The sequence below is a fragment of the Pimephales promelas genome, chromosome 25, assembly GCF_988280905.1.
Source record: "Pimephales promelas chromosome 25, fPimPro1.hap1.1, whole genome shotgun sequence".
Classification (NCBI taxonomy): domain Eukaryota; kingdom Metazoa; phylum Chordata; class Actinopteri; order Cypriniformes; family Leuciscidae; genus Pimephales; species Pimephales promelas.
In genome coordinates this window covers 19,711,039-19,732,416 of record NC_142793.1, presented here as the reverse complement: position 1 = coordinate 19,732,416, position 21,378 = coordinate 19,711,039, and the positions used below count along the sequence as shown (strand labels likewise).

The 21,378-nt window shown below is 37.9% G+C and overlaps 2 protein-coding genes across 3 annotated transcripts in view; both read right to left on the bottom strand.

Annotated features, from left to right (window-relative positions):
- Nucleotides 1–822: 822 nt before the first annotated feature.
- On the bottom strand, nucleotides 823–2,747 carry syt18b (synaptotagmin XVIIIb). The gene is made up of 2 exons (XM_039658114.2): nucleotides 2,517–2,747; nucleotides 823–2,217 (listed from the first exon to the last, which is right to left on the bottom strand). Exons 1-2 carry the CDS (start codon nucleotides 2,656–2,658, stop codon nucleotides 1,205–1,207), a joined length of 1,155 nt encoding a protein of 384 aa, XP_039514048.2. The 5' UTR covers nucleotides 2,659–2,747; the 3' UTR covers nucleotides 823–1,204.
- Nucleotides 2,748–4,217: 1,470 nt separating this feature from the next.
- arid3b (AT-rich interaction domain 3B) overlaps nucleotides 4,218–21,378 on the bottom strand; it is a 28,226-nt gene continuing 11,065 nt past the window's right edge. For both annotated transcript variants that reach the window (XM_039658095.2, XM_039658096.2), the window contains exons 3-9: nucleotides 19,932–20,006; nucleotides 18,370–18,442; nucleotides 9,088–9,271; nucleotides 8,731–8,981; nucleotides 6,923–7,219; nucleotides 6,752–6,841; nucleotides 4,218–5,909 (exon numbers count right to left, since the gene is read on the bottom strand). In XM_039658095.2, coding sequence (XP_039514029.2) covers nucleotides 5,749–5,909; nucleotides 6,752–6,841; nucleotides 6,923–7,219; nucleotides 8,731–8,981; nucleotides 9,088–9,271; nucleotides 18,370–18,442; nucleotides 19,932–20,006 — 1,131 coding nt within the window. In that variant the 3' untranslated portion in view covers nucleotides 4,218–5,748. The remainder of the gene's footprint in view (nucleotides 5,910–6,751; nucleotides 6,842–6,922; nucleotides 7,220–8,730; nucleotides 8,982–9,087; nucleotides 9,272–18,369; nucleotides 18,443–19,931; nucleotides 20,007–21,378) is intronic.

The window sequence follows — 21,378 nt, the reverse complement described above, 5'->3', positions numbered from 1 at the left end:
GGTGATTCTGCTAAGACTGCCAAGTAGAAGTCTGCTGTAAAGTCTGCACCAGTATGGTCTTGGCGAAATGGCACACTGATGGTATAATAGCACACTTCTGAATAGTAAAACGATTTTTGTCCAGCTTTGGGATGGACAGGGATAAGCAACCTAACTACTTAAAGACTACCTTCCTGCAGACTTCAGTTCCAACACACCTTTTATCAGGTTTACAGCTAAACTCTACAGGATGGTAGCCCTCCAGGAACAGGGTTGGTTTACCACTGTTCAAGGGAATACCATTTATAATTTTAGGCAGTCTTCAACTCTTGTCCTGGAGGGTAAGTGTCTTGTAGACTTTCCAATTGGAAGACTTTCCAATTCCAATTTAACCAACCTGACTGTAATTTGCAAGTAGTTCTTAACACCTTGATTAGCTTGTTCAGGTGTAATTGATTAGGGATTGAGCTAAACTCATCAGGACACTGGCCCCCTAATGTTGGAGTTGAAGAAAATGGTGGGGTTCACTGTATGGAATTCAGTGTTGTCTACATCTGTGGTTTCTTCTCATTTCTTATTTGTGCATCCTCACATCTTAGCTTCACCCCCTTAGGATGCGAGGGAAGGATACACCTGTTTATCCTCGCTCATGACTCCTCAGGAAGCTTCCTCACTCCTTATTCCTCACGGTGCAATTTGAGAATGTCCTTCCAGATGGCTGAGTCCGATTGATATCCTGGTCATCCTCGAGGAGCGAGGAAAGGAGGAAGCATCAATTTGAGTATTGAGAAGCACCCAGAGTTTCTGAACTCCAGTCCTGGGAACCAACCTAAGTCTCACTAATTAAAACACCTGATTTAGCGCATCAGTCTTTTGACTAGACTAGAGAGACATCTAAAACATTCTGGGAGGTGGGTCTTGGGGACAGAAAAACTGGTCGACATGATCTATAAAATTAACTAATATTGGGGCGAGGGTACCATTTGGGAGAGAATGAGAACAGTGTATTGTAGTTTCACCAAGAGTCTGCTTGGTAAGATTGTCTGTTTACAGGATCAGGACTTTAAGCTGATGGACTGGAACTGGAACAAGCTGACTGTATTAGACCTTGTGACCTCTCTGAATCTTGACATGTCATTTTCTGAGGGAAATCAATGTTCATATCTTGAGCATGCTGAATACATTTTTGTAAGAAAAGTATTTAAGAGTAGTCTTGTAACAAGAGCTATGAAGTGACCTTGGTCTTGTCCACAACTTGCCTTAGTTCTCTAACGCAGGTGACAGGCTTGTCTGGTGTCCAGTCTAGACTACTGCAGCAAACTTCCAGCTCCTCAAATAAGGATGTCTTTGGATTATCCTGAGTGAAGATGGTCAGTCTGAGTATGCAACTCTTAAGCCCTTCCAAAGATCCGACATTGACTGCCAAGTTCTGTTTATAGAGTCCAGAGCTAAGGTTGTAATCTTGGGCAGATATAACCAGAGGTCCAGGGCAAAGTGGAGGAAGCCTGACCTGGACAGTCACTTCTTCTAGGTGATGGACCACACCAGTTATACCAACTAAGGAGAGAGTGAGGGTGTTCTGTGTTGAAGAGAAGGTCAGGGTGAAGTGCAAGAAGGGATTTGAGGTCTTCCTGCAAGAATTTGAACCATAGTTAGGTAATAAAGATTCATCCTGTAGTAGGCCTTGAGTTTGAAGTTGAGAGAGGGTGCAAGGTGATTGCAGGTTAGGAACAGTGAGCCTTCTGTGTTCACTGATTGAGTAACTATCCCCAGCCACAGTGCAGTGGCGTTCCAGAACCTTCCGAGTCTTCGCAAGGAGACTAAGTCTTGGTAAAGTGGGGAGAGAGGAGCGGCCACTGGCCATGGGCTTGTATGGAGAAGAGGAGACAGCTGGAGAACTGAGTCGTCTCATTTGGAAGCATGACGTCTGCTTGTTAACCTCAGAGAAAGCAGTGAACTCTTCATCTGATGGTGTAGAGCTCTCAAAAGCAGACGGGTAGTCTAGAACCTCTCCTTCCAGCTGCTCATACTGCAATTTGGTAAATGTGGTTCCAGATAAAGAGGAGGAACTTAATGCCACAGTCACATGATCCACAGAATCAGGGGGAGGTGGGGTTCTCACAGTCTTTTTGTCTTCATGTGGTTTGTGTCTGGTTTTTAACCAACAAATTAGGCAGCCCAGTATAAGGGATAAACAAAGGACCACCAAGCCCACACCCAACAGAATCTGTAGGTGGACTGAAGAGACAGAGGCTGGTTAGAACAGCATTTTAATCCGAAACTATCATTCTAAATGACAGAACAACTGTTAAGTCGTAATCCGCAAACAAAGGAAACAATTTAATCCGCATAAAGTCAGATTCAGTAAAAGAATGGTAACAAACCACACACATGAACTGCAGCACTTCAATTTGAAATCTAAGTAATCTAAATAAGGTTTGGTCTCTCAGACCAAATGGACAACTACTTATTAACAACTTTACTGGCAAACGCACCCAAGTGTTATATAGTTTGCTTAGAGGTTAGGTCTACCATACCTTCAAGTTGCTTCGTGAAAAGCACCTGCACCAGCAGCCAGAGAAACAAGAGAACGATGATTGCCTCGATCATTCCCTTACAGCCAAACATTAGCACAGACTGCCACACAGGTTCCCCAGAGTTCTCCTCCTCAATAGGCATGATGACCAAGGAACACAACAGCTTCTCACCGCATCTTCACCTTCTGGAGTAACATTATGTCTCTTCACAGGGGTGACTTCAGAACTGTGAACTCCACTCCATCTGTATGCATCTTTAGAGTTGAACAACTCTGGTTTCTGGTGTCAGTACCGAATTTTGTCGCGTCTTTTGCCAAGATGCTTTAAGATGAACCTTAAACCTGTTTCCCAATTTAAAGCGACAAGATCAGGTGTATAATACGATCCATCAAGTTGTCCGAAACAAATTTTATATGATTACATTCCAAATTGTCATTCAATCTAAATAAAATCCAATTGATTCTGCTTGTGGTCTTTCCTCTCCTACATCTGTCTTTTAGTTATATCCAGGGCAGTAATCCTCTCCACTGACTCCCGTGGTGAGAGACTAAGATGAGTTTAGAGGGGTGGTCCAGCTCAGGACAGGGGCGGGACACACCAGAGATGGCATAGACACTTTACTGGTGACGGGTCAAGGACAAACACGTCGTGTCCCACACTGTGCCTATTAAAAAAAAGGCATCAACTGGACAATCCCATCCTACCAACCCCCACAAAACAGCATCTGTCACATCCACAGCGAGTTCTGCACATAATGAAAATGTCATAGTTAATGTTACATGCTGTTTTAAGCAGATAATTTCATTATTACTTGCACTTTCCATTTGTCAATCTCATCAGACATTAATGAGGATTAAAGAGGCAGATCTATACAATCAGACTTGATTTCAAAAGCATAATACTGATGTAGTGCCTCTTGGTGTCTTGTGACATGAACTGCATCTTTCATTTCAATGTGCACAACCACACATTGCGATACATTTATTTAATAAATAAAAAGCCTTTAAGGACCATTATTTGCATTTTTACATTATTTTCATGTCTTCTCTCAAGAGTAATTTGATTGACTTTTTTCTTTACTTTTGAATTAATTGCTTTTTATAGACTGTATGACAAAATAAATGAGGTCAATGCAATGTTTACATTTAAACATGCACAAATAAAAACTAATTAATACTTGACCATGATGTATGACTTCAATTAAAAGAGTAATAATATCCTACACAAAGAATAAGAAAAAAACCCACAAAACTCTTGCATCAGATCAGACTTTAATTTCACTGTGTAAAGTTGCATGTGTCTATACATCGAGGTCATCAAAGAGGATAACAAACACATGGTCTTTGGTTTTCAGCTATGTAATTATCTGAAGAATATAGCAATTGAACAGAAGAGACTAAAAGTGTCTGTATCCCAGCAGGTCCCAGGGTCAAGCAAATGCAGGATTATAAACGACTAAAAAGCTATTAGTTAATGAGGCTAAATCAGCATGGGTACATGAACATAACCAGCCAACAAGCCTCAATTGCCACTGGAAGTTTATTGGAAGGACTGGAAGACAGTTTATGCAATAATAATCAATACTTCATGGACATGAGATCTAACTCTTCAAGCAATTCTCTCATCTCACACTCCCGTATTAACGTTCTGTCTTCACCATCTTTACATTTCTGAGGTATTTTGCTAATTCTTTACCTGAGATGTTTTTTTTTTGCATTAAAATCAGCAGAACTTTGAGGTAATTCAGTGATGAACTGCAGGCAGTTGAACTACATCCGAGGTAAATCCTGACTGAGGTAGCTATTTCAGTCCCACACTGACCAAGATATATCTAGAGTCATTCTAGTGTAGGTTCTGAAGTTAAAATTTGTGAAGAGAGGAAAAAAAAAAAAGATTTCCTGAGAAACTCGCTTTCCAATATGGAAAGATATGTGAGGTCTGAAGTTCAACAATAATAAAAAAAAACAAACATCCAATCTTTTGATTTGAATGTTATCCTGCTTTTCTGTGACCTGGTTTGTTTTAAAAAGAACTCGTATGCGCATCAGAGTAGAAGAATAGTACATTAATCAGGGCCCTTATTTATGAGCCTGCACATGATCGTCCAACGCACAGAAATGATTGACATGCGCGACACTAACTGTGCATGTCGACGTCATTTCTTTTCAACCATACATTGTCTTGTGTCTGAGGTAGAGAAAAATCTTTCAACCAAACTGTTGCCTGTAAATATGTCTTAATAATAATAATAACAAAAAACTGCCAGCTGCTTACACTGTAAAAAGTGATCAGCTGACTTCATTTTAAGGCAAGAGGTTTCCTCCCTTTTTTAAGTAAATAAACTGAAAAATTAAGTTGGGGAATTGTCAAGTTCGCATAACTTAATTTTTTTAATTACTTGTAACTTAAAAAAGGAGGAAAACCCTTTGCTTTTAAGTTAAGTCAACTAATCACTTTATACAGTGTACAACGCAATCAAACCCAAAACTCTTTTTCAAATCATATTAATATTTCTTTATCTAGAAGCTAAAAAACCGACAGAAATAGAAAATAATAAAATCAAGTAAATACATTTTAAAAAAAGAAAAAATATATGTGACCCCTTTTCTTACTTACTGAAACAACTTTGCAACACTAGATGGGGATTGTAGCCTGCTTTTAAAATCCATCAAATTAGACAAAAAAAAAAAAACAACAACAACACAGCAGTATCATAATCGATCCTGAGTCTTTTAAATTCACTGCAGATGAGGTAAATTCAGCAAACTTTAAATAAGAGAATTAATAGACAGCAAAAAAGAAAGTGTCAAGCACAACCTCACAGATGTGACTTTGGCAGAAGTAGATTTGATCACGCCATGATTGCTTTGCAGCTCTTTGTGAGAGAATGACTACGGGTGTGGAAAGGCATGATTACGCGATCACCGAAGTGTGTACGCTGAGGTATTCTGTTGAATCGAACGTGTCTAAAAACCTTCTCAGTCCTGAGAAAAACTCTTGAGGAAAAGAGGAGGTGGGGTCCGTGATGAGCTTTAACAGCTGATGAGTTTGTAAAAGTGTATGTGTGTGGTCCTCCCTCCACTGGAAGGAAAACACAGCTGCGAACTTGTGCAGGAGGCAGACTGTGATTCGCTAGACCGCCTCTAGAGGGCAGAGCGGCTCGTGCCGCTCCAGAGGAAAGACTAGTTTAGGGTGGACTCACGGGCTGTTTGGTTCAGGGAGCTTGTGACGGTTAGGGTGACGCACCTGTGGCCGGCTCCACAGAGTCAGGACCCTTTGAGGAGGAAGAGGAGGAGGAAGAGGGGATGCCAGGACTGAGGGTGGAGGTCTGGCCCGGGAACATGGCTGTGACAGCGGTGGGAACAGCTGCAGACTTCTGGGCATATAAGGATCCTGTACAGAGTATTAAAAAAAAATGCATTTAGCAATTGACTTCATACAGGAATACATCACTGTTTAAAAGTTGAGGGTCAGTGAGAAAAAATTAGTTTTCAAATAAATGATGTTCTTTTTTAACTTTCTATTCATCACAGAAACCTGGATGATTTCCACAAATATATTAATCAGCACAAATGTTTTCAACATTGATCATCAGAAATGTTTCTTGAGCAGCAAGTCATCATATTAGAATGTTTTCTGAAGGATCATGTGACACTGAAGAGTAATGATGCTGCAAATTTAGCTTTGCAACACAGGAATAAAATACATTTAAAAAAATTATTATTATTTTTTTTTAATTAAATAAATACGGGCTTGGTGAACAAGAAATTTCAAACCTATTACCTTTAAAATTAGAAAATTAAAAACACCACTATTTTTTTTTTAATTTAAGTTAGAGAAGCCTTTCACTGAAATACCAATAAAATAAGTTTTTTATTATTACTATATTGCTTCAAATAATTGTAAAATGAGCTATATAAAACTTACATTAGTACTACAATAAAATACTTTTATGATCTAGAATACTTGTAGGATTATCGGAACTTTATGGAAATATCCTCAATGCAAGTATAAATAATTGGAATAAAATGAATTAAACAAACAGCCAAGATCTACAAGCCTTTTAATAGATTACATTTGTAACCCGAGTATGCTAGTAACAGTTTTCCAATACAAAGGATTTTCTTATAGGAGCCGGCCCAATCGGTGGAAAGGGGGTCTTGGAGTAACCTGAGGTTAAGTGCCTTCACCAATATTGGACAATCCCACACGTGTATAAATACAGTAATACACACCTGAGTAAATAACCCCATTGACCTCCACAGACACAGTAATGCTAGCAGAGCCATTAGAAGAAATGCTGAGAGAAAGGTCCTGTTTGTCCTCTGAAAACAAAATACAAACGTCAAATGACACACTATGTCAGTCGCTGTGGATATTTTGGATGAAACCGCTGATGTACGCACCGCGGGTGCTGGCGTTGTTCATCCGCAGTTGGGCTGGGTTCACCTGTGACGCCATGGCCAGCAGGTTTTGTTGGAAAGCCTGCTGCAGTAGCTTCTGTTGTTCCTCTGCCAGACGGGCCATCTTCCTCTCGGGCCCCTCCACCGCGGCGGCGGCGGGTCCCGCGACACCCATGCCGGTCTCCAGCCTCTCCCTCAGCTGCTCCAGTGTGGCGGCGCGTGCCAGCTGCTGCTGATGCCCGAGAGCCAGCGCCAGGGGCAGACGACCTGGCAACATGGAAGCTGGACCGTCCTCTGGGACTGAGGAGAGCCCACCAAAAAAACAAAAACAAAAAAAGGTTACTATATCAAATCCATAATGTTAATCAGGATGATGTAATCCATTGCATGTTCACACCAATAAATGATAGATAGAGAGATAGATCGATAGATAATTTTCTTGTTTTCATTCTGATTGGTGGAGATTTTTTTGCAGAATCATGGGTAATGTAGTTTTTCTGTCAAAAAAAGGGAAGTTTAAATAATGCTGGCTGATGACTTCCAAAAAAAAGAAAAAAAAGAAAAAAAAAAGCAGATAACATTGATTGACACCCTTTAAGCTCATTGTTGGCCTGGCTTGTTATTGTTTAAAATGACATAGGAAATGAATAGGAGAAAATGTATTGGATTTTACTTCCAGACCATGATTGTAGCAGACCTGAATGCTAGTTTGCTAAAATGCTTGACTAACAATATCAAACAGGTGATAAAAAAAAATAAAATGTCAACTCAAACTTTAATTATTTGGGAACTTTTTGGGAACTTTTCACCAGCCAGCTGGAAGTTATGAAGCAGGATGTTTTGACATGAACATAGGTCCCTGCATTACACATCAAGGCAAGCCCTTCATTTACTGCGGCCCCTGGGGTTCGTCTCTGTCAGTAGACCCTCACAGGAAAACACAGCCCCTTAATGGCCGATCATTTCCCCAATCAGGCCAGGAAACCTGCTCCATTTCCTACATACACGTCCTGCTTGGGTTTGTTTCTATTCCACATCGAGGTGGCATTATGTAAAGGTGTGGAGACTGAAGAATAGAATGTAACGAAATGCATTTTGGTCAACATCAAAACCAATTAAATTAAAATTTCACTGTATGCCTAAAATTTTAGCAGTGAATCAGAATGAATCCAATATTCAGAAACTTGCATTTATATGAACCCTAAATGATGTAGTCAAATATAATTTTTTTTCTTCTTCAAAACTTCGAGTTCTCTGTGGTCACAAAAAAAATCCCAGGATGTCTTTTGAAGGAGTAGGGGTGTAACCCTGGAAACTTCAATCTTTGAGATATGGTTAGATAAATGGCTTTTTTATTTCATTGCAAAAACTATTTTGTAAAATATATATTTTGTATGAAATACTTTTTTTAGTACACTACATTTGATTTACAGTCAATTTAAACTTCCATAACTGTTTCATTCCTTAATTTTTGAATCCGATTGATCCGCTAAATTAATAAATGTAAACGTGGTCGGATTCAAACGGGTTAACTGGGATCGAGCTCATTCTGAGGTGTTTACATGAAGTCTTTTCACTCCAATTGAGTCATGAATATGATTATAAAAGGATTATTTGGGTTCATGTAAACACACCTAGTGACATTCAATAAGAACGTGATTCTCCTTCTCACCACTGGTGTGTGCAAATAAACCAAATGTTTATGTTGATGTGTAATATTATATTTAACGGACTAAACGCATAATCATTCCAGCTCAGGTCAACAACAAAAAAAAACTGATTTAAATAATCTTATTAAGACGACTGCACACCTGTGGCTTTCTTCAGGGCAGGACTGGGGGTGGCCTGCAGTCCGTTGTGTCCCGTGGCGGGCAGGTGCATTTTGAGAGGTGAAAGGAGGTGAGGGGCTGAGGCACTGGGAGAAGGGGAAAAGCGGTACAGGCTGTTGCTGTACCCGGGGCGACGGCCCTCCCTGCGGTTACTGTCAATGGCCGCCTGCAGCTCTCCAGGGGAACTCAGACCCTTCTTCTCGCACTCGTATGGATACAGGTACTTCATATACCTGCCACAGAAGATCAAAAACTGTCAGCGTACTACATGACTTTAGAGATGTCTGAAACCTTGATGGCAAAAAGTACTTGTGTGTATGCCGTGCACATGGATCTTACTGTGTGCGGAGGGTGAAGGCGGCACTGGTGATGGAGGTGGGCAGGTTCAGGCCTTTAGTGATCTCTCTCCAGATCTTCTTGTTTATCACCTCCACCAGACCTCCCTTCTCGGTCACCAGCTTATACAGCATGTACAGATCCAACACCTGCTTGGCCATGATGGGGATTCGGTTCACAGGTGTACCTGGAGGAGACAGAACGGACAGCCTTTGTTTAATATTCTGCATGATGGATCACATCAAACCAGCTGAGTGTTTAAAGGAATCGTTTATGATTTCAACTTTAAAATTAAAACACATTTTGTCGGAATGATGGGCTTTATTCAGACTGTACTGATGGGAAGACGATAACTAAAACGATGTTCTCATCAAGACAGTAACAGGGCTGAAGAAGATGTGAGGGGCCACTGATGGCACACATAAAATATGATATTTTGCTATTAGAAAGTAGAATGTACATTAAAAAAAGGATTAAAACTTTAAGGAATTATCACAATTTGTCTGCAATGTTTTAATTTTAAAAGTAAACTGCTGTTGTCAGTTTACTTTTGTTAGCACTTTGTTAGCCAAAAACATTTAATGAATTGTTACGGTTTCATTTGATTACGTTTTAAACGGCCATATTATAGTAACAATTTTATGACCTCCTAAAATGAATGAATTTCATGAATTTTATTACTTCGACATTTTTGGATGACAACATTTTTATCAAACCAACAAAACAGACTCCAGAAAAAAAAAAAACTGAAAACGGAATCTAGAAGAAAAAAAGTGGAATTTGGGAAAAATAATTGGATTTCATAGGCCCTGTACTGCAATAAGTAAATGGGATTTATTAAGACCGTAATGAATGGAAGTATCTATGGGAAGTGATGGGTTGGTAGTAGATGATGGGCTCATGAAGGACATCATTCAGACCATAATGATGGGTAGCCAGTGGAAAGTGAAGGGTAAATCAACACAGCAACTATAGGCTGATGAATGGCAGTTATGGGCCAATCAACAGTAGCTATGCTAAATAAGCTGATGTTAGGAGGTGATTGGCTGAAATAGAGATGCAAGCAGAAGCCATCTGTAAGCATTAAAAGCTCATGAGAGCCTGTGCGGCCCACCCCTTCCAGAAAAACAGGGATTGAAGTGATTGAGTTTTTAATCTGCGAGTAATGAGCCGGTGTGGGCAGGCCAGTGCAATGAAGCTCATTTGGAGGGATTGCGGCAACCACACACACACACAGTTACCAAAGTGTGTACAGAACAGGAGGGGAGGGGATTTGAGCCCCCATAATACCATGCTCAAATCCTCCCCCCACATACCATGCTGGGCCTATTCTGGAATAAAACCAATTAATGTATGTGTGCTTTGTGAGAAGTGGGTGGGGTGGGGGGTTTGAAGAGTCCTGGTGACCTGTCCCGAGGTCAGGATTACGCCCTAATTTAGCTCCATTCTCCATTCTCATTAACATGGATTCAAATGCACATAGATGGGCACCTGCGCACTAAACAAATGTCAACCAATAACACTAATTATGTGGATAAGTAATGTGCATGCAATTCGGTCTTTAAATATATTATACACACACTCATATTCATACAGTACTGGTCAAAAATTTTTTTGAAAGAAGTCTCTTATTCTAATCAAGCCTGCAAAAATATAGAAAATATACTGTAAAATAACATTATTACAATTTAAAATAATGGTTTTCTATTTCAATATACTTTTGTCACATGAACCTTCAGAAGCCATCTAATTAAATATGCTGATTTGATCCCCAGGTTTTTTGTCATTTTTTACTTTTTATTCATCGAAGAATCCAGAAAAAGCATCACATGTTATAAAAAAAATATTTAAGCAGTACAACTGTTTCCAACATTGATAATAAATCAGCATATTAGAATGATTTCTGAAAAATTATGAGACACTTAAGACTGGAGTGATGCTGAAAATTCAGCTTTGCATCACAGAAATAAATTATATTTTAAAGTATATTAAAATAGAAAACCATTATTTGTTTTCTGTAGTTTTGATCAAACAGACTTCTTTAAAAAATATAAGATTTCCAAACTTTTGACCAATACTGCATGTATGTATATATATATAGTAGTCCTAAGACAATAACGGGTATTGTTCAAAATTCATTAATAACTTTGATGAAATGTTTTGATCAACTCCAAATGTTGACTACTGTGTACATACATACACACACACACAAACACTTTTTTAAGAACACACCCATGCAATGTTTTTACGCAAATGTGAATTATAATGCTAGTTCCAAATAAACACCTAGTTCGACTGGCTGATTCTGTTGTGCTGGTTCTTCTTAAATTATCGGGGTCAGAATGTTCCATCCTGAAACTCCTCACAGCAAACAGCCATAAAGCGTTCATTTACCCAGTGTAATTTAGAAGCCCAGGCCTCCAAGACAAGGCCCAGCACCCCCCGGAGAGTCCGGAGCAAGGGCTCCCTTTGAAAGGCAGTTATTTAATGCTGGGAATGACATTACTCATTCATCAAACAATCGCTGCTCAGATTCGAGCAAAAGGTTAGGGCTAGGTCACCGAGCTGGAGATTCAGGTAAAGGTCCACAGGAAATCGTCTAGAGAGCGACCTTGTGACACGCTCCATAACTGCAAAACCAATTTAGCTCAAACTCAAGAATGGAAAAGTCATTGGAAGCCTTTTCCTGCTAAAGAGGCTTCATTATTGATTGATGTACGCTGTGCAAGGGTTTAATGCTGAAGCACTGCACTCCTAATTGATATCATGGTGTCTCCCTTCATACGCCTCAAGAAATGGGCAATGTGACGCGTCAAGACGGGGTTAATGAAATAAAAGCATGAGGTTGCAGGGTATGCAAATGGATGAACGCAGAACAAATCTATAAAGAGAGAGTAAAATCAACTGAAATGCTCAGTAAGGACAAACGCAGGACAGGTCCATCCACAAACGCATTACTAGCATTGTGGCTTTCAACACTTTACTAGCTCTCTAGCTATTAAAAACTGATGAGACCATGCGTTCAAAAGTCAAAGCAGCAATTTCTAACTAGTTTCTCTCTCTCTTTTTTTTAATTACACATCTAATTCCATCCCCTCCCCCATTTGTTTGCTCGAAAACAAAAAATAGGTCATTGAATCTGACCACTGCCCTAAATATAGGAGGAAACAGCTGCCCACATTAAGAAGCCTGCGCTCTGCGATGAACCAATAAGGCGTTCCGAGACGCCGGGCTGGTGAAGGAAATTCCACTCTCTGACCTAAACAATGATTGCCATTCTTACTGTATGGCTGCTGCAGAGAGGAAGTGAGGGGGCATACAGGAAGTGCATGGTCTCACACCCGACGAAAGATCCTGGATGATGTTGTGTGGTTAGATCTTTTGTTTTGATAACCTGAAAAACGTTAGGCTAATGCTAGATCACATTTCACACCAGTCAATTCAAAAAGAAAAAAAGAAGAAACTAGATTTTGCTTACAGAAACTAAAAGTACATTTTAAGGCTGTTCAAGTCTTTTGCACGTTATTTATGACACAAATGACCAAATAAATGAATACTTTTAATGGTTTCATTCGATTCTCTTTACACAAATTGTACTGTAATACAAATTGTTTATTTTTAAATGTGTAGTTTTCGACTGATATCTTTTTTTGATTGCTGATGCCAATGCAGATATCTTAGAGAACAGGGCAGCCGAAGACCGATTTAACATAAAACACATTTATTTGACTTAATATTCAATGAATTAGAAATTATTTGAAACTTATACTTCATATGGCAACTTCTTTATTTGTGACAAACACTGTAATAGGATTACAGAATCAAGAAATTGTTTAAAATATGACTAAAATAAAGTCTCTTGTGCACATTTAATTTTCAGTCTAAATACATATTTGTGAAATTAAATGTTTATTAGATACTCAAAGACTTGTTTATATGATATAAATGCGTATTTGCTGAATGCTGATGGTTAATGAGAAAATATTATAGTGTTTGACTTTCTATTACTAATGTAAATGCAAATGTTTTAATACTATTTTTGTACCAATTACATTTATTTGTTTAACAGTTTAATTAGATAGAACTGTTAAAAAGGAGAGCATATAAAATAAAAGACCCACTTCTGACATTGGTCGATATTGGATAAAAAAAGAAGCCAAATAGTCGGCCGATGTGTCTGCCTTGGCAAAATATCAGTTGACCATTATTTAAATGCCATAGGGAAAAGGCAGTACAATAATTATGACAAACAAATTTAGTTTATTTTACAAAAATTATAATAATGCTTAAAAATAATTATATTGCAATGCAAAAAAATGCTTAAAAAAGAATTGTGCTAAATTGTCAAGAAAAAACAAACAAACAGATTTTCTGAGATTCAGCAGAACTTTCAACCACAACATCCTTGAAATTAAAAAAAATGCATAAAAAACAGGGTCATTTTCAACCGAGTCATGTTTCATTTTTCAGGTTTCAAGCACTTTCCGTTCTTGTATTAAATATTCATGTTTCCTCCGACACCCATCTTCCACTCCAAACTCCAAAGACACTCCACAAATCCATCTATCCATCCATCCATCCATCCATCCATCCATCTAGCCACCCTGGCTCTAGGTGAGCTAATTTCAGGTGGGTTAAGGCAGGATTACACATATAAAGCTACTTGCTTTACTCACAGAGAAAACTATTATTATCGCTATTAATTAGGATTAGTTTTAGGATTTTCTTATTGTAGATGAGCATTACACGCAGAAGACATTTTGCTTATAATAGATAGATGCATGTACACATTTTTTATTCTTAGTTAGTATTTATTATATACACACGCACTTGCATACATACACTCACACACACACATATATATATACACACACACGGGTCATAATTCAGTTAATTTGACTCTGCACAAGAAGGAATTTACTGTCAAGTTTGATTTAGCGCATTTGATTAAGACTTCAACATGTTTACTGTTTTAGGAGCGCCACATCCCTATACCGCTGAGCCATAAAAACGAACGAATGAGGGCTCAGTACAAGGCTGCGTTTCCCTGGGGGACAGTGAACATTGACGCAAAGAGAAAGGGATAAGGAAAGAGTTTTTCGGGGATCTTCCTGACTTTACAAGATAAATCTGTAGTCGGTGGTCATAAAAGGACAGAGACGCTCGGGTGGGAAACGAGCAGCCCACTTCAAACCCAGGATGTCATAAACATGCTTGAGGAGAGTAACAAGCCTCAGGAGTGACAAGACAAATGCTCCAAACAGGACATGCCACACTTATTATATGAAGTCACACAATAGAGGCCGTGCACACATATAACCTCCTCCCTGCTGACCGTAGGAAACCGAGCAGTGCTTCTATTGCAGCTGTTCGGTATGTCAACGATAAATTAAAATGAGCAACAAATGCTCTTAAGTCATAATTCAAAGCTGTTCTTGGGAAGCTACGGCAACAAAATGAGCCAGTTAAATAATTCAACAAAGGATAGTGTGATGAGTTTGGAAGTGTGTTCAACATTACATGAGTTTATGAGGCTCTATAGAATACTTGATTCTGATTGGTCAATTGCAACAGCCTCAAATATATAAGTCTCAAATATACATGTTCATTTTTAAAGTTATCATTTTCAGCCCGATAAGACAATTTGGGCAATTTTATTAAAGCCGATAAATAATGGATTATTTCCTACCGCTGAGACAGATGCGCACTGATCGCCATGGTGGTTTTGAATTACTTGAAATATGATTGGAGTTTAGAAAAGGAAGATAAAGTTAATACAACATGCGCAGTGCAAGTCTGTCATATCGGCTACATACAATTATAATGACAACATTATAATTGTGTGCTTGGGAAATGGATTTTAATGGCGAGACTTGTTTTTGTAATCAGGCTCTCAAAAATCATGGAAAAATTTGGATTTAGATAAATCGGCCATTATATCGCTTATCGGCTTTGAAATATAAAGAATTATCGGTTATCGGCATCACCCAAAATGTTAATATCGGTGCATCCCAATCAAAAATATTTGTATAAATAATGCATAATATTTCCTGGAAATGTTTATATATTTGGTACTTGTAAAATTTGACATTTCATTATTGGAAAAACAGAAAAACAAAAACACTGATATAAACAATTCTGACCAATACTGAAAAAATAATTATTTTCATCGTAAAAGCAGTAACTGATAAATGCCTGACATAAAATTCTATATTATATTGTTGTCTAAATAAAAAATAATAATATTATTATGATGTACAGACAAAAAAAAATAATAATTTTGAGATTTGTTAAAGATTACCTTTAACAATGTTATTAAATGATTCATGCATTTTAAATGTAACTTAAGCAAAATATGAATAAAATGTTAAAATACGGAGAATGTACAATAAAATACTCAATATTGGCCAATTTAAATCTGGCCAAATACCGATAAATTTAAATAAATAAATAACACTGTCTGTATATAATCTGATATAGTACTAATATTTCATGCATTCTTAATAACATTAATCTTTACTTGCAAATAGTTCTGGCTGTAATGTGAATGTGATTGGATGAGTCACATTTGAAAACAGCAAACATTCGATATATACATTACATACACATTCAATCATTTTGTTAGGCTAATAAACTATTGTCAAAAGAATTTGCATGCATGCCTACATAAGTCACAATTAGGTTGTTTTGTAATGATTTTACATTGTTGTTTTTTTTCAGTTCCCTTAATGTTTTAGTAAGATTCATACATTTTAAACGATACACAGAGTTGCACTTCTCCATAAACAACAAATCAATTGGCTCATTTCTCCATTTTGAAACTCTATTGTTTGGCACACAACTTCACTAGCTGGTTTCCAGCATTCTCATAACTCACCCTCTATTTCCCAACTCATCTTGTCATCATTTCCTCTCATCCATGCAATCCCCTCCCCATCCCGCTGTTATTCAGCAGTCACAGCATTGTCTTTGCTTTCTACTGTCTGTCATTCTTCTAATATCAAAGGTGGGGCCCTGAGTTTTAGGGTCTCATTAATCTTTAGGAGAGGGACAGGGGCCCCTTAATCCACCTCACCCACCCTCTATCTGATCCCCTCAGGCCCTGAGCAAAAGACGCCCCCCTTACAGCCCCCAATCAACACACACACACACACACACACACACTGAACATCCCCTCACAAAACTCCCCTGCAGCCACTGCTCCTGTCCTCCTCCCATCTTATCAAGTTTCAAGAGCTCTGATGTGGACAATACACAGGGCAGAGGCCGACTTTTATAGAAGTGCGCGCAAAGATCAAAGCATAAAAATATATAAATATACTGCTGTGCCATTAAAAAGAATATTCCAGGTTTAATACAAGCGAACTCAGTCAACAGTTGTGGATTACCAATAAAGTTGTTCTCGTTTGCAAAAAACGTAACTTACAATGGAAATGATGGGCCAGTGTTTGGAGGATTTAAAAGGAGAAATAAGCAGCTTATAATTTTATAAAAACATTAAAGGTATAGTTGACTCAAAAATGTAAATTCTGTGGTTCCAAACCTGTATGAATTTCTTTCTTCGGTTGAGCACAAAAGACGCTATTTTGAATAACATGAGTAACCAAATTGACCTCCGTAGTATGGGGAAAAAATACTTCGTAAACTGTTTGGTTATTAACATTCTTCAAAATATCTTACACAGCAAGATTATGAATAAGATTATGAGTTTAGGCATTACATTGTCATAGTCAAAACTAAATTCATGTTAACTCGCATGTTGTTTGTGTCTCGTGGTCGTACAATTGAGTATTTTAACATTTACAAATTGGCTTCATTCACTTTTATTTTAAGTATATCACTGTAACACAAATTTTTACAATTGTTTTTTTTTTTTGAGGAAATATCTTTTTGGTTATCAACATTATATCACAAATGCTGTTGATTTATATTGAACCTGGGATATTCCTTTAATTTTAGCAAAAATGGCCACCAACAAACCAATTCGGGGCCTCAAATTCACCAGAATGTCTAAAGCTATACGTTGGTCGCCAATAAAGACGCAACACAGCATCCTGTTTTTTTTTTTGTTTTTTTTTAAAGTGGTATTGAAATAAACTATTGGTTGATCGATCTATATTGGCTAATATTTGGTCAAATTTTCAGCTTTGGTCGAGAAGTTTTTCTGTTCGGCAGTTAAGTGTTGGAAATTGACTTATTTTGAGCTTTGTTTTTGACACATGAACTCCCTTCTCCATCTTTCCATCCATTTATGGTCTTGGTTTAACATTGGTCTGGTAATTTAATAGACCTAACCATTAAGAAAAGATAGTTTTAATTTAAAGTATAAAAGTAATTTTATTTTAAAAAAAATGTATTGCAGAAAATTCAATTAAACAACATGCTATCATATATATCGCCCACTTGCCCTCTAAGATATCGGCATAACAAAAAAAAAAAAATCCTTATCGGTCGACCACTAGAATAAACTGAAGTAGAATGAGAGCAGATAGTTAGCTAGAGACCCTTCAGAACAACACCAGACAACCAAATCACCAAAACCAGAAAGGTCTGTTTGCTTTTCAAAGCTGCTGAGTGGAAACAGGACACAATCTGTACAAATCCAACTACTAGTCTTGGTCACTTGACCTGAATATCACAGTTAAAATAGATATTTGCATTGTGATATGCAAAACGCCTGACAAGATAACCAGGGCAGGTTTAAAAATGAGACGAGGCGCACACTGAAACACTTTCAGGATGGATCCTTTGAATAACACACAACCGTCACCCACAGAAGTCACTTTCACACACTCCATCAGTCAAAAAAAAACATCATTAATCATGGCTGCGAGGACCTCCATGACGGACATTTGGCAAGATCACGCTTTTCCCCATCCCCCGCCTATTATGAAGTCTCAGCTGACAACCCCACTTACGCACACTGCTAGGTGGTACAGGGGTGTGATGGTAGACCAACACAAACAGCTCTCCATCTGGATGAGTTTAAACCCGTGGTATGGGGTTAATAGCCCCGTCAAGATGTGTCGCTGAGAGCTTAGTCTTAGTCGGATGACGCCGTCAGGCCCATCTTTCTGTCACAGTATGCTAATCTGAGACCAGGGACATACGATTCCACTTAACTAAGGGGGCCGTCTCTATGCTAGGTATTGGTGTCAGATGAAATAGCACATCCCCAAAGAGTGAAGCTAAAGTAGATTTAAATTATTTGTATGCAGACTTGCCCTATATAGATGAGATTGAGAAAATTAGTGTTTGAAATGGGATTAAAAGAGCCTGTCCTACCTCGTTTCTGCATGTACGCAAAGAGGTCGTCGAGGAATTCCTTCCGTTTTGGGTCGTTGTCCAGTTCATAAAGCTGAAAGTAAAAATTGTGAACAATCAATCAGGTCTTTATCTGAAATCCTTTCGAAACCGTTTTTACGTCAATCTTTTTGTTTTTGTAGACATAAAGCTACTCCATGTTTGATACAGAATTCATTTAACCAATATAAGGGCTGTCAACCTTCAAAAATGTATGCGATTAAATACATTTAATCTGTTTGAATACCCAATTCTGATTGGCTAGAAGGTGTGCATTAAAACAGTTTAATGCACAGGTTGCTCCAGTCAGTTTAATCACTGTTCTACAGTAGATTAATGTGGTGTTTTCATTTCATTTGAAAGTTTGTCATTTTGGGAGTTTGAAATGGCTGGTTAAAGCCAACTTTCCAGAAAGTTTACTCTAGCTGGTAAACCCTTTCGAACTACCATTGGCCGATTACAAAATAGGTAGGTGTGGCTCTGAGGCTCCGCCTTCTTTGATAAAGAAATCTTTTCTGGTTCATTTCTTCCGTTCAGTCCCTCGAGTTCGGACGTCCACGAGAAAAAAAACATGAACACATTGGATGTTTTTTATGTTTTAAATTTCAAGTGGTATATAAATAAACGTGGCGTGACTTTAATGTATGAAGTGCTGAATTGCAAAGCTTGTGCAAACATCTAGATCTCAATGATCAGATGCTTTCTTAACGTTTTCTGTCATTTTTGTTGTTATTGAAAGGAAAGCTCAAAGCACATATTTACACTGTCATCTAAACATCACTTCTTAGCATTGTGGGCTTCATCAGGATGTTTGCTAACAGTATACCGCTGCTCACGTGTTTCAAATATTTTTTTTTACCCCAAAGTGAAGAACAAAGAAGAATTTTGCCATGGGCATTTTGAGCCTTAACTTGTCAATGCTAGAAAATGACCATTGTTTAGACAGGATAATCCACGGCTAGCTATGCATTAAAGCAGCACTATGCAGTTTTTTTAACTGAATAGCGTCAGAGTTATTGCAATGGTCATATGACTATTTTTGGGTTGAATGTTGGGCGTTGGGCATCTGAAGACTGGAGTAATGATGCTGAAAATCCAGCTTTGATCACAAGAATAAATTACATTTTAAAATATATTCAAATTGTAAGAATATTTCACAATATTACAGATTTCACTGCATTTTTTTGTCAAATAAATGCTGCTTAAATTATCATAAGACTTCTATGAAAAAATTTTTTTTTTTAAATAATCTTACAGACCCCAAGCTTTTGAACCGCAGTGTATATATTCCATATGGGTATCAGAAAAAAAAAAACTCAGAACCCAATAATTATACAGTTAATTTTTTCTTTAAAAATAAACTGAATGAGTTAACTTAACAACAAAAATTTGATTAATTGTGATGGGAAACCTGACAGCCCTAATCAACAAAAAGTAGTTCTTTCACACGCTGCTGTAAGGTTAAATAACCCAGCAAAATTGTGTTAGTGTGTCACTGACAAAATGTGTAATGACTAGCTGTGGCTAACAAAAGCAATGTTTACCTTGGCAAAGTCTCTGGAGGCCTCTCCTCGGCTTCTCCCACCATCTCCTTCCTCATTCCAACTTGAATTTCCATTCTACGAGAAGAGAGAGAGAAACAATTAGCAAAAAAAAAGTGATGAAAGGGGATGACATTGGGGGGGCCTCTGTTTGAAAGGACAAGCAAAAAGTGAGTTATTGGGTGTCAGGAGTCAAGATGCACAAACAGGCTACTCTCTTCATGTCAGGAAGGCCTTCTTTAGCGCTAACCTTTGAACTCCAAGGGTCTTCTTCAAGCTAACATGAAGGAGTATGGAGCTGATGGCTGGCTGACAGTGGACAGAAGCTACAGCAAGGGAAAGTACACACTCTGGCTGACAATTATTTTCCTGTAATGACCAAAAAAACAATAAATGGCCAATATTAAAATTGTATACAATTTTGTCAAAAGAATAAGAATTTTATTTTATCAAATATATTTTTTTGTGAATTTAGGCATCACAACACGTACAAATAACGTATAGTGCAAAAAAAATGTTTATTAATCTTGAGATTAGTTTAAGATTACATTTAACACTGTTATTAAATTACTAGATAGTTTTTAAATAATTACCTTGGCCATTATCTAAAGGCCAGTTCAAACCAAGAATGAAATCTAAAGAGAACTACATTAGAGTCCACACCAGCGGACGATATCGCTCTGATTTTTATAAGTGTGCCGTACAGTTGTCGCCTGTCGCTTTAAATGCTTGAGCTCTTTAAATGAGGCTGGATTCTGATTGGCTGCCAATGTTTTTAATCATTCATCAGATGAAACAACAACAAAAAAAACACGTTCTGAATTGATTATCCTTGGCGTGAACGTCTTAACACTCACTTAAAGTGAATCTAAATGTAAAAAATGGCGGAAAGCATAAATTATTAAATATTTAATATAAACTAATACAACTAAACTCCAATAATAATCATCCGAATTAAACAATATGGACTGATATCGGTAAGACTGGAGAAACAAGCTCGAAAAATATCCCAAATCAAATAAAACTAAATCTGATATCCATCTAATATGGAATGATAATGGCAAATTTGAAAAATCTGTAATATCAGCCAATAAATTGATATATCTCTAATATTAACATTGATGCAATCTTTTTAGCTCATATGCTTTTAGGCAATTAGTTTTAGCGCCATCTCACCGTGGTTACCCAGGAGCCATGACCACAAAACAGTTATAAAATCTAATAGTCCCTCTGTGCACATGCCCTGTGCTTGATTACAAGTTATCCACTGTGGCTCCAGGATTCATTTACACAAAGTCTGAAAGGAAAAGGCAGAGTGGCAATAAAGCAGTTTACAGGACTCATCCACCGCCCCACTCTTTAATATGCTAAGTGAATCACAGCTGGGGAAGAGAGCGGTCTACAGCCTGGCCCTCTCCACGTTTACAGCAAATACACACCAGCTGGGCCC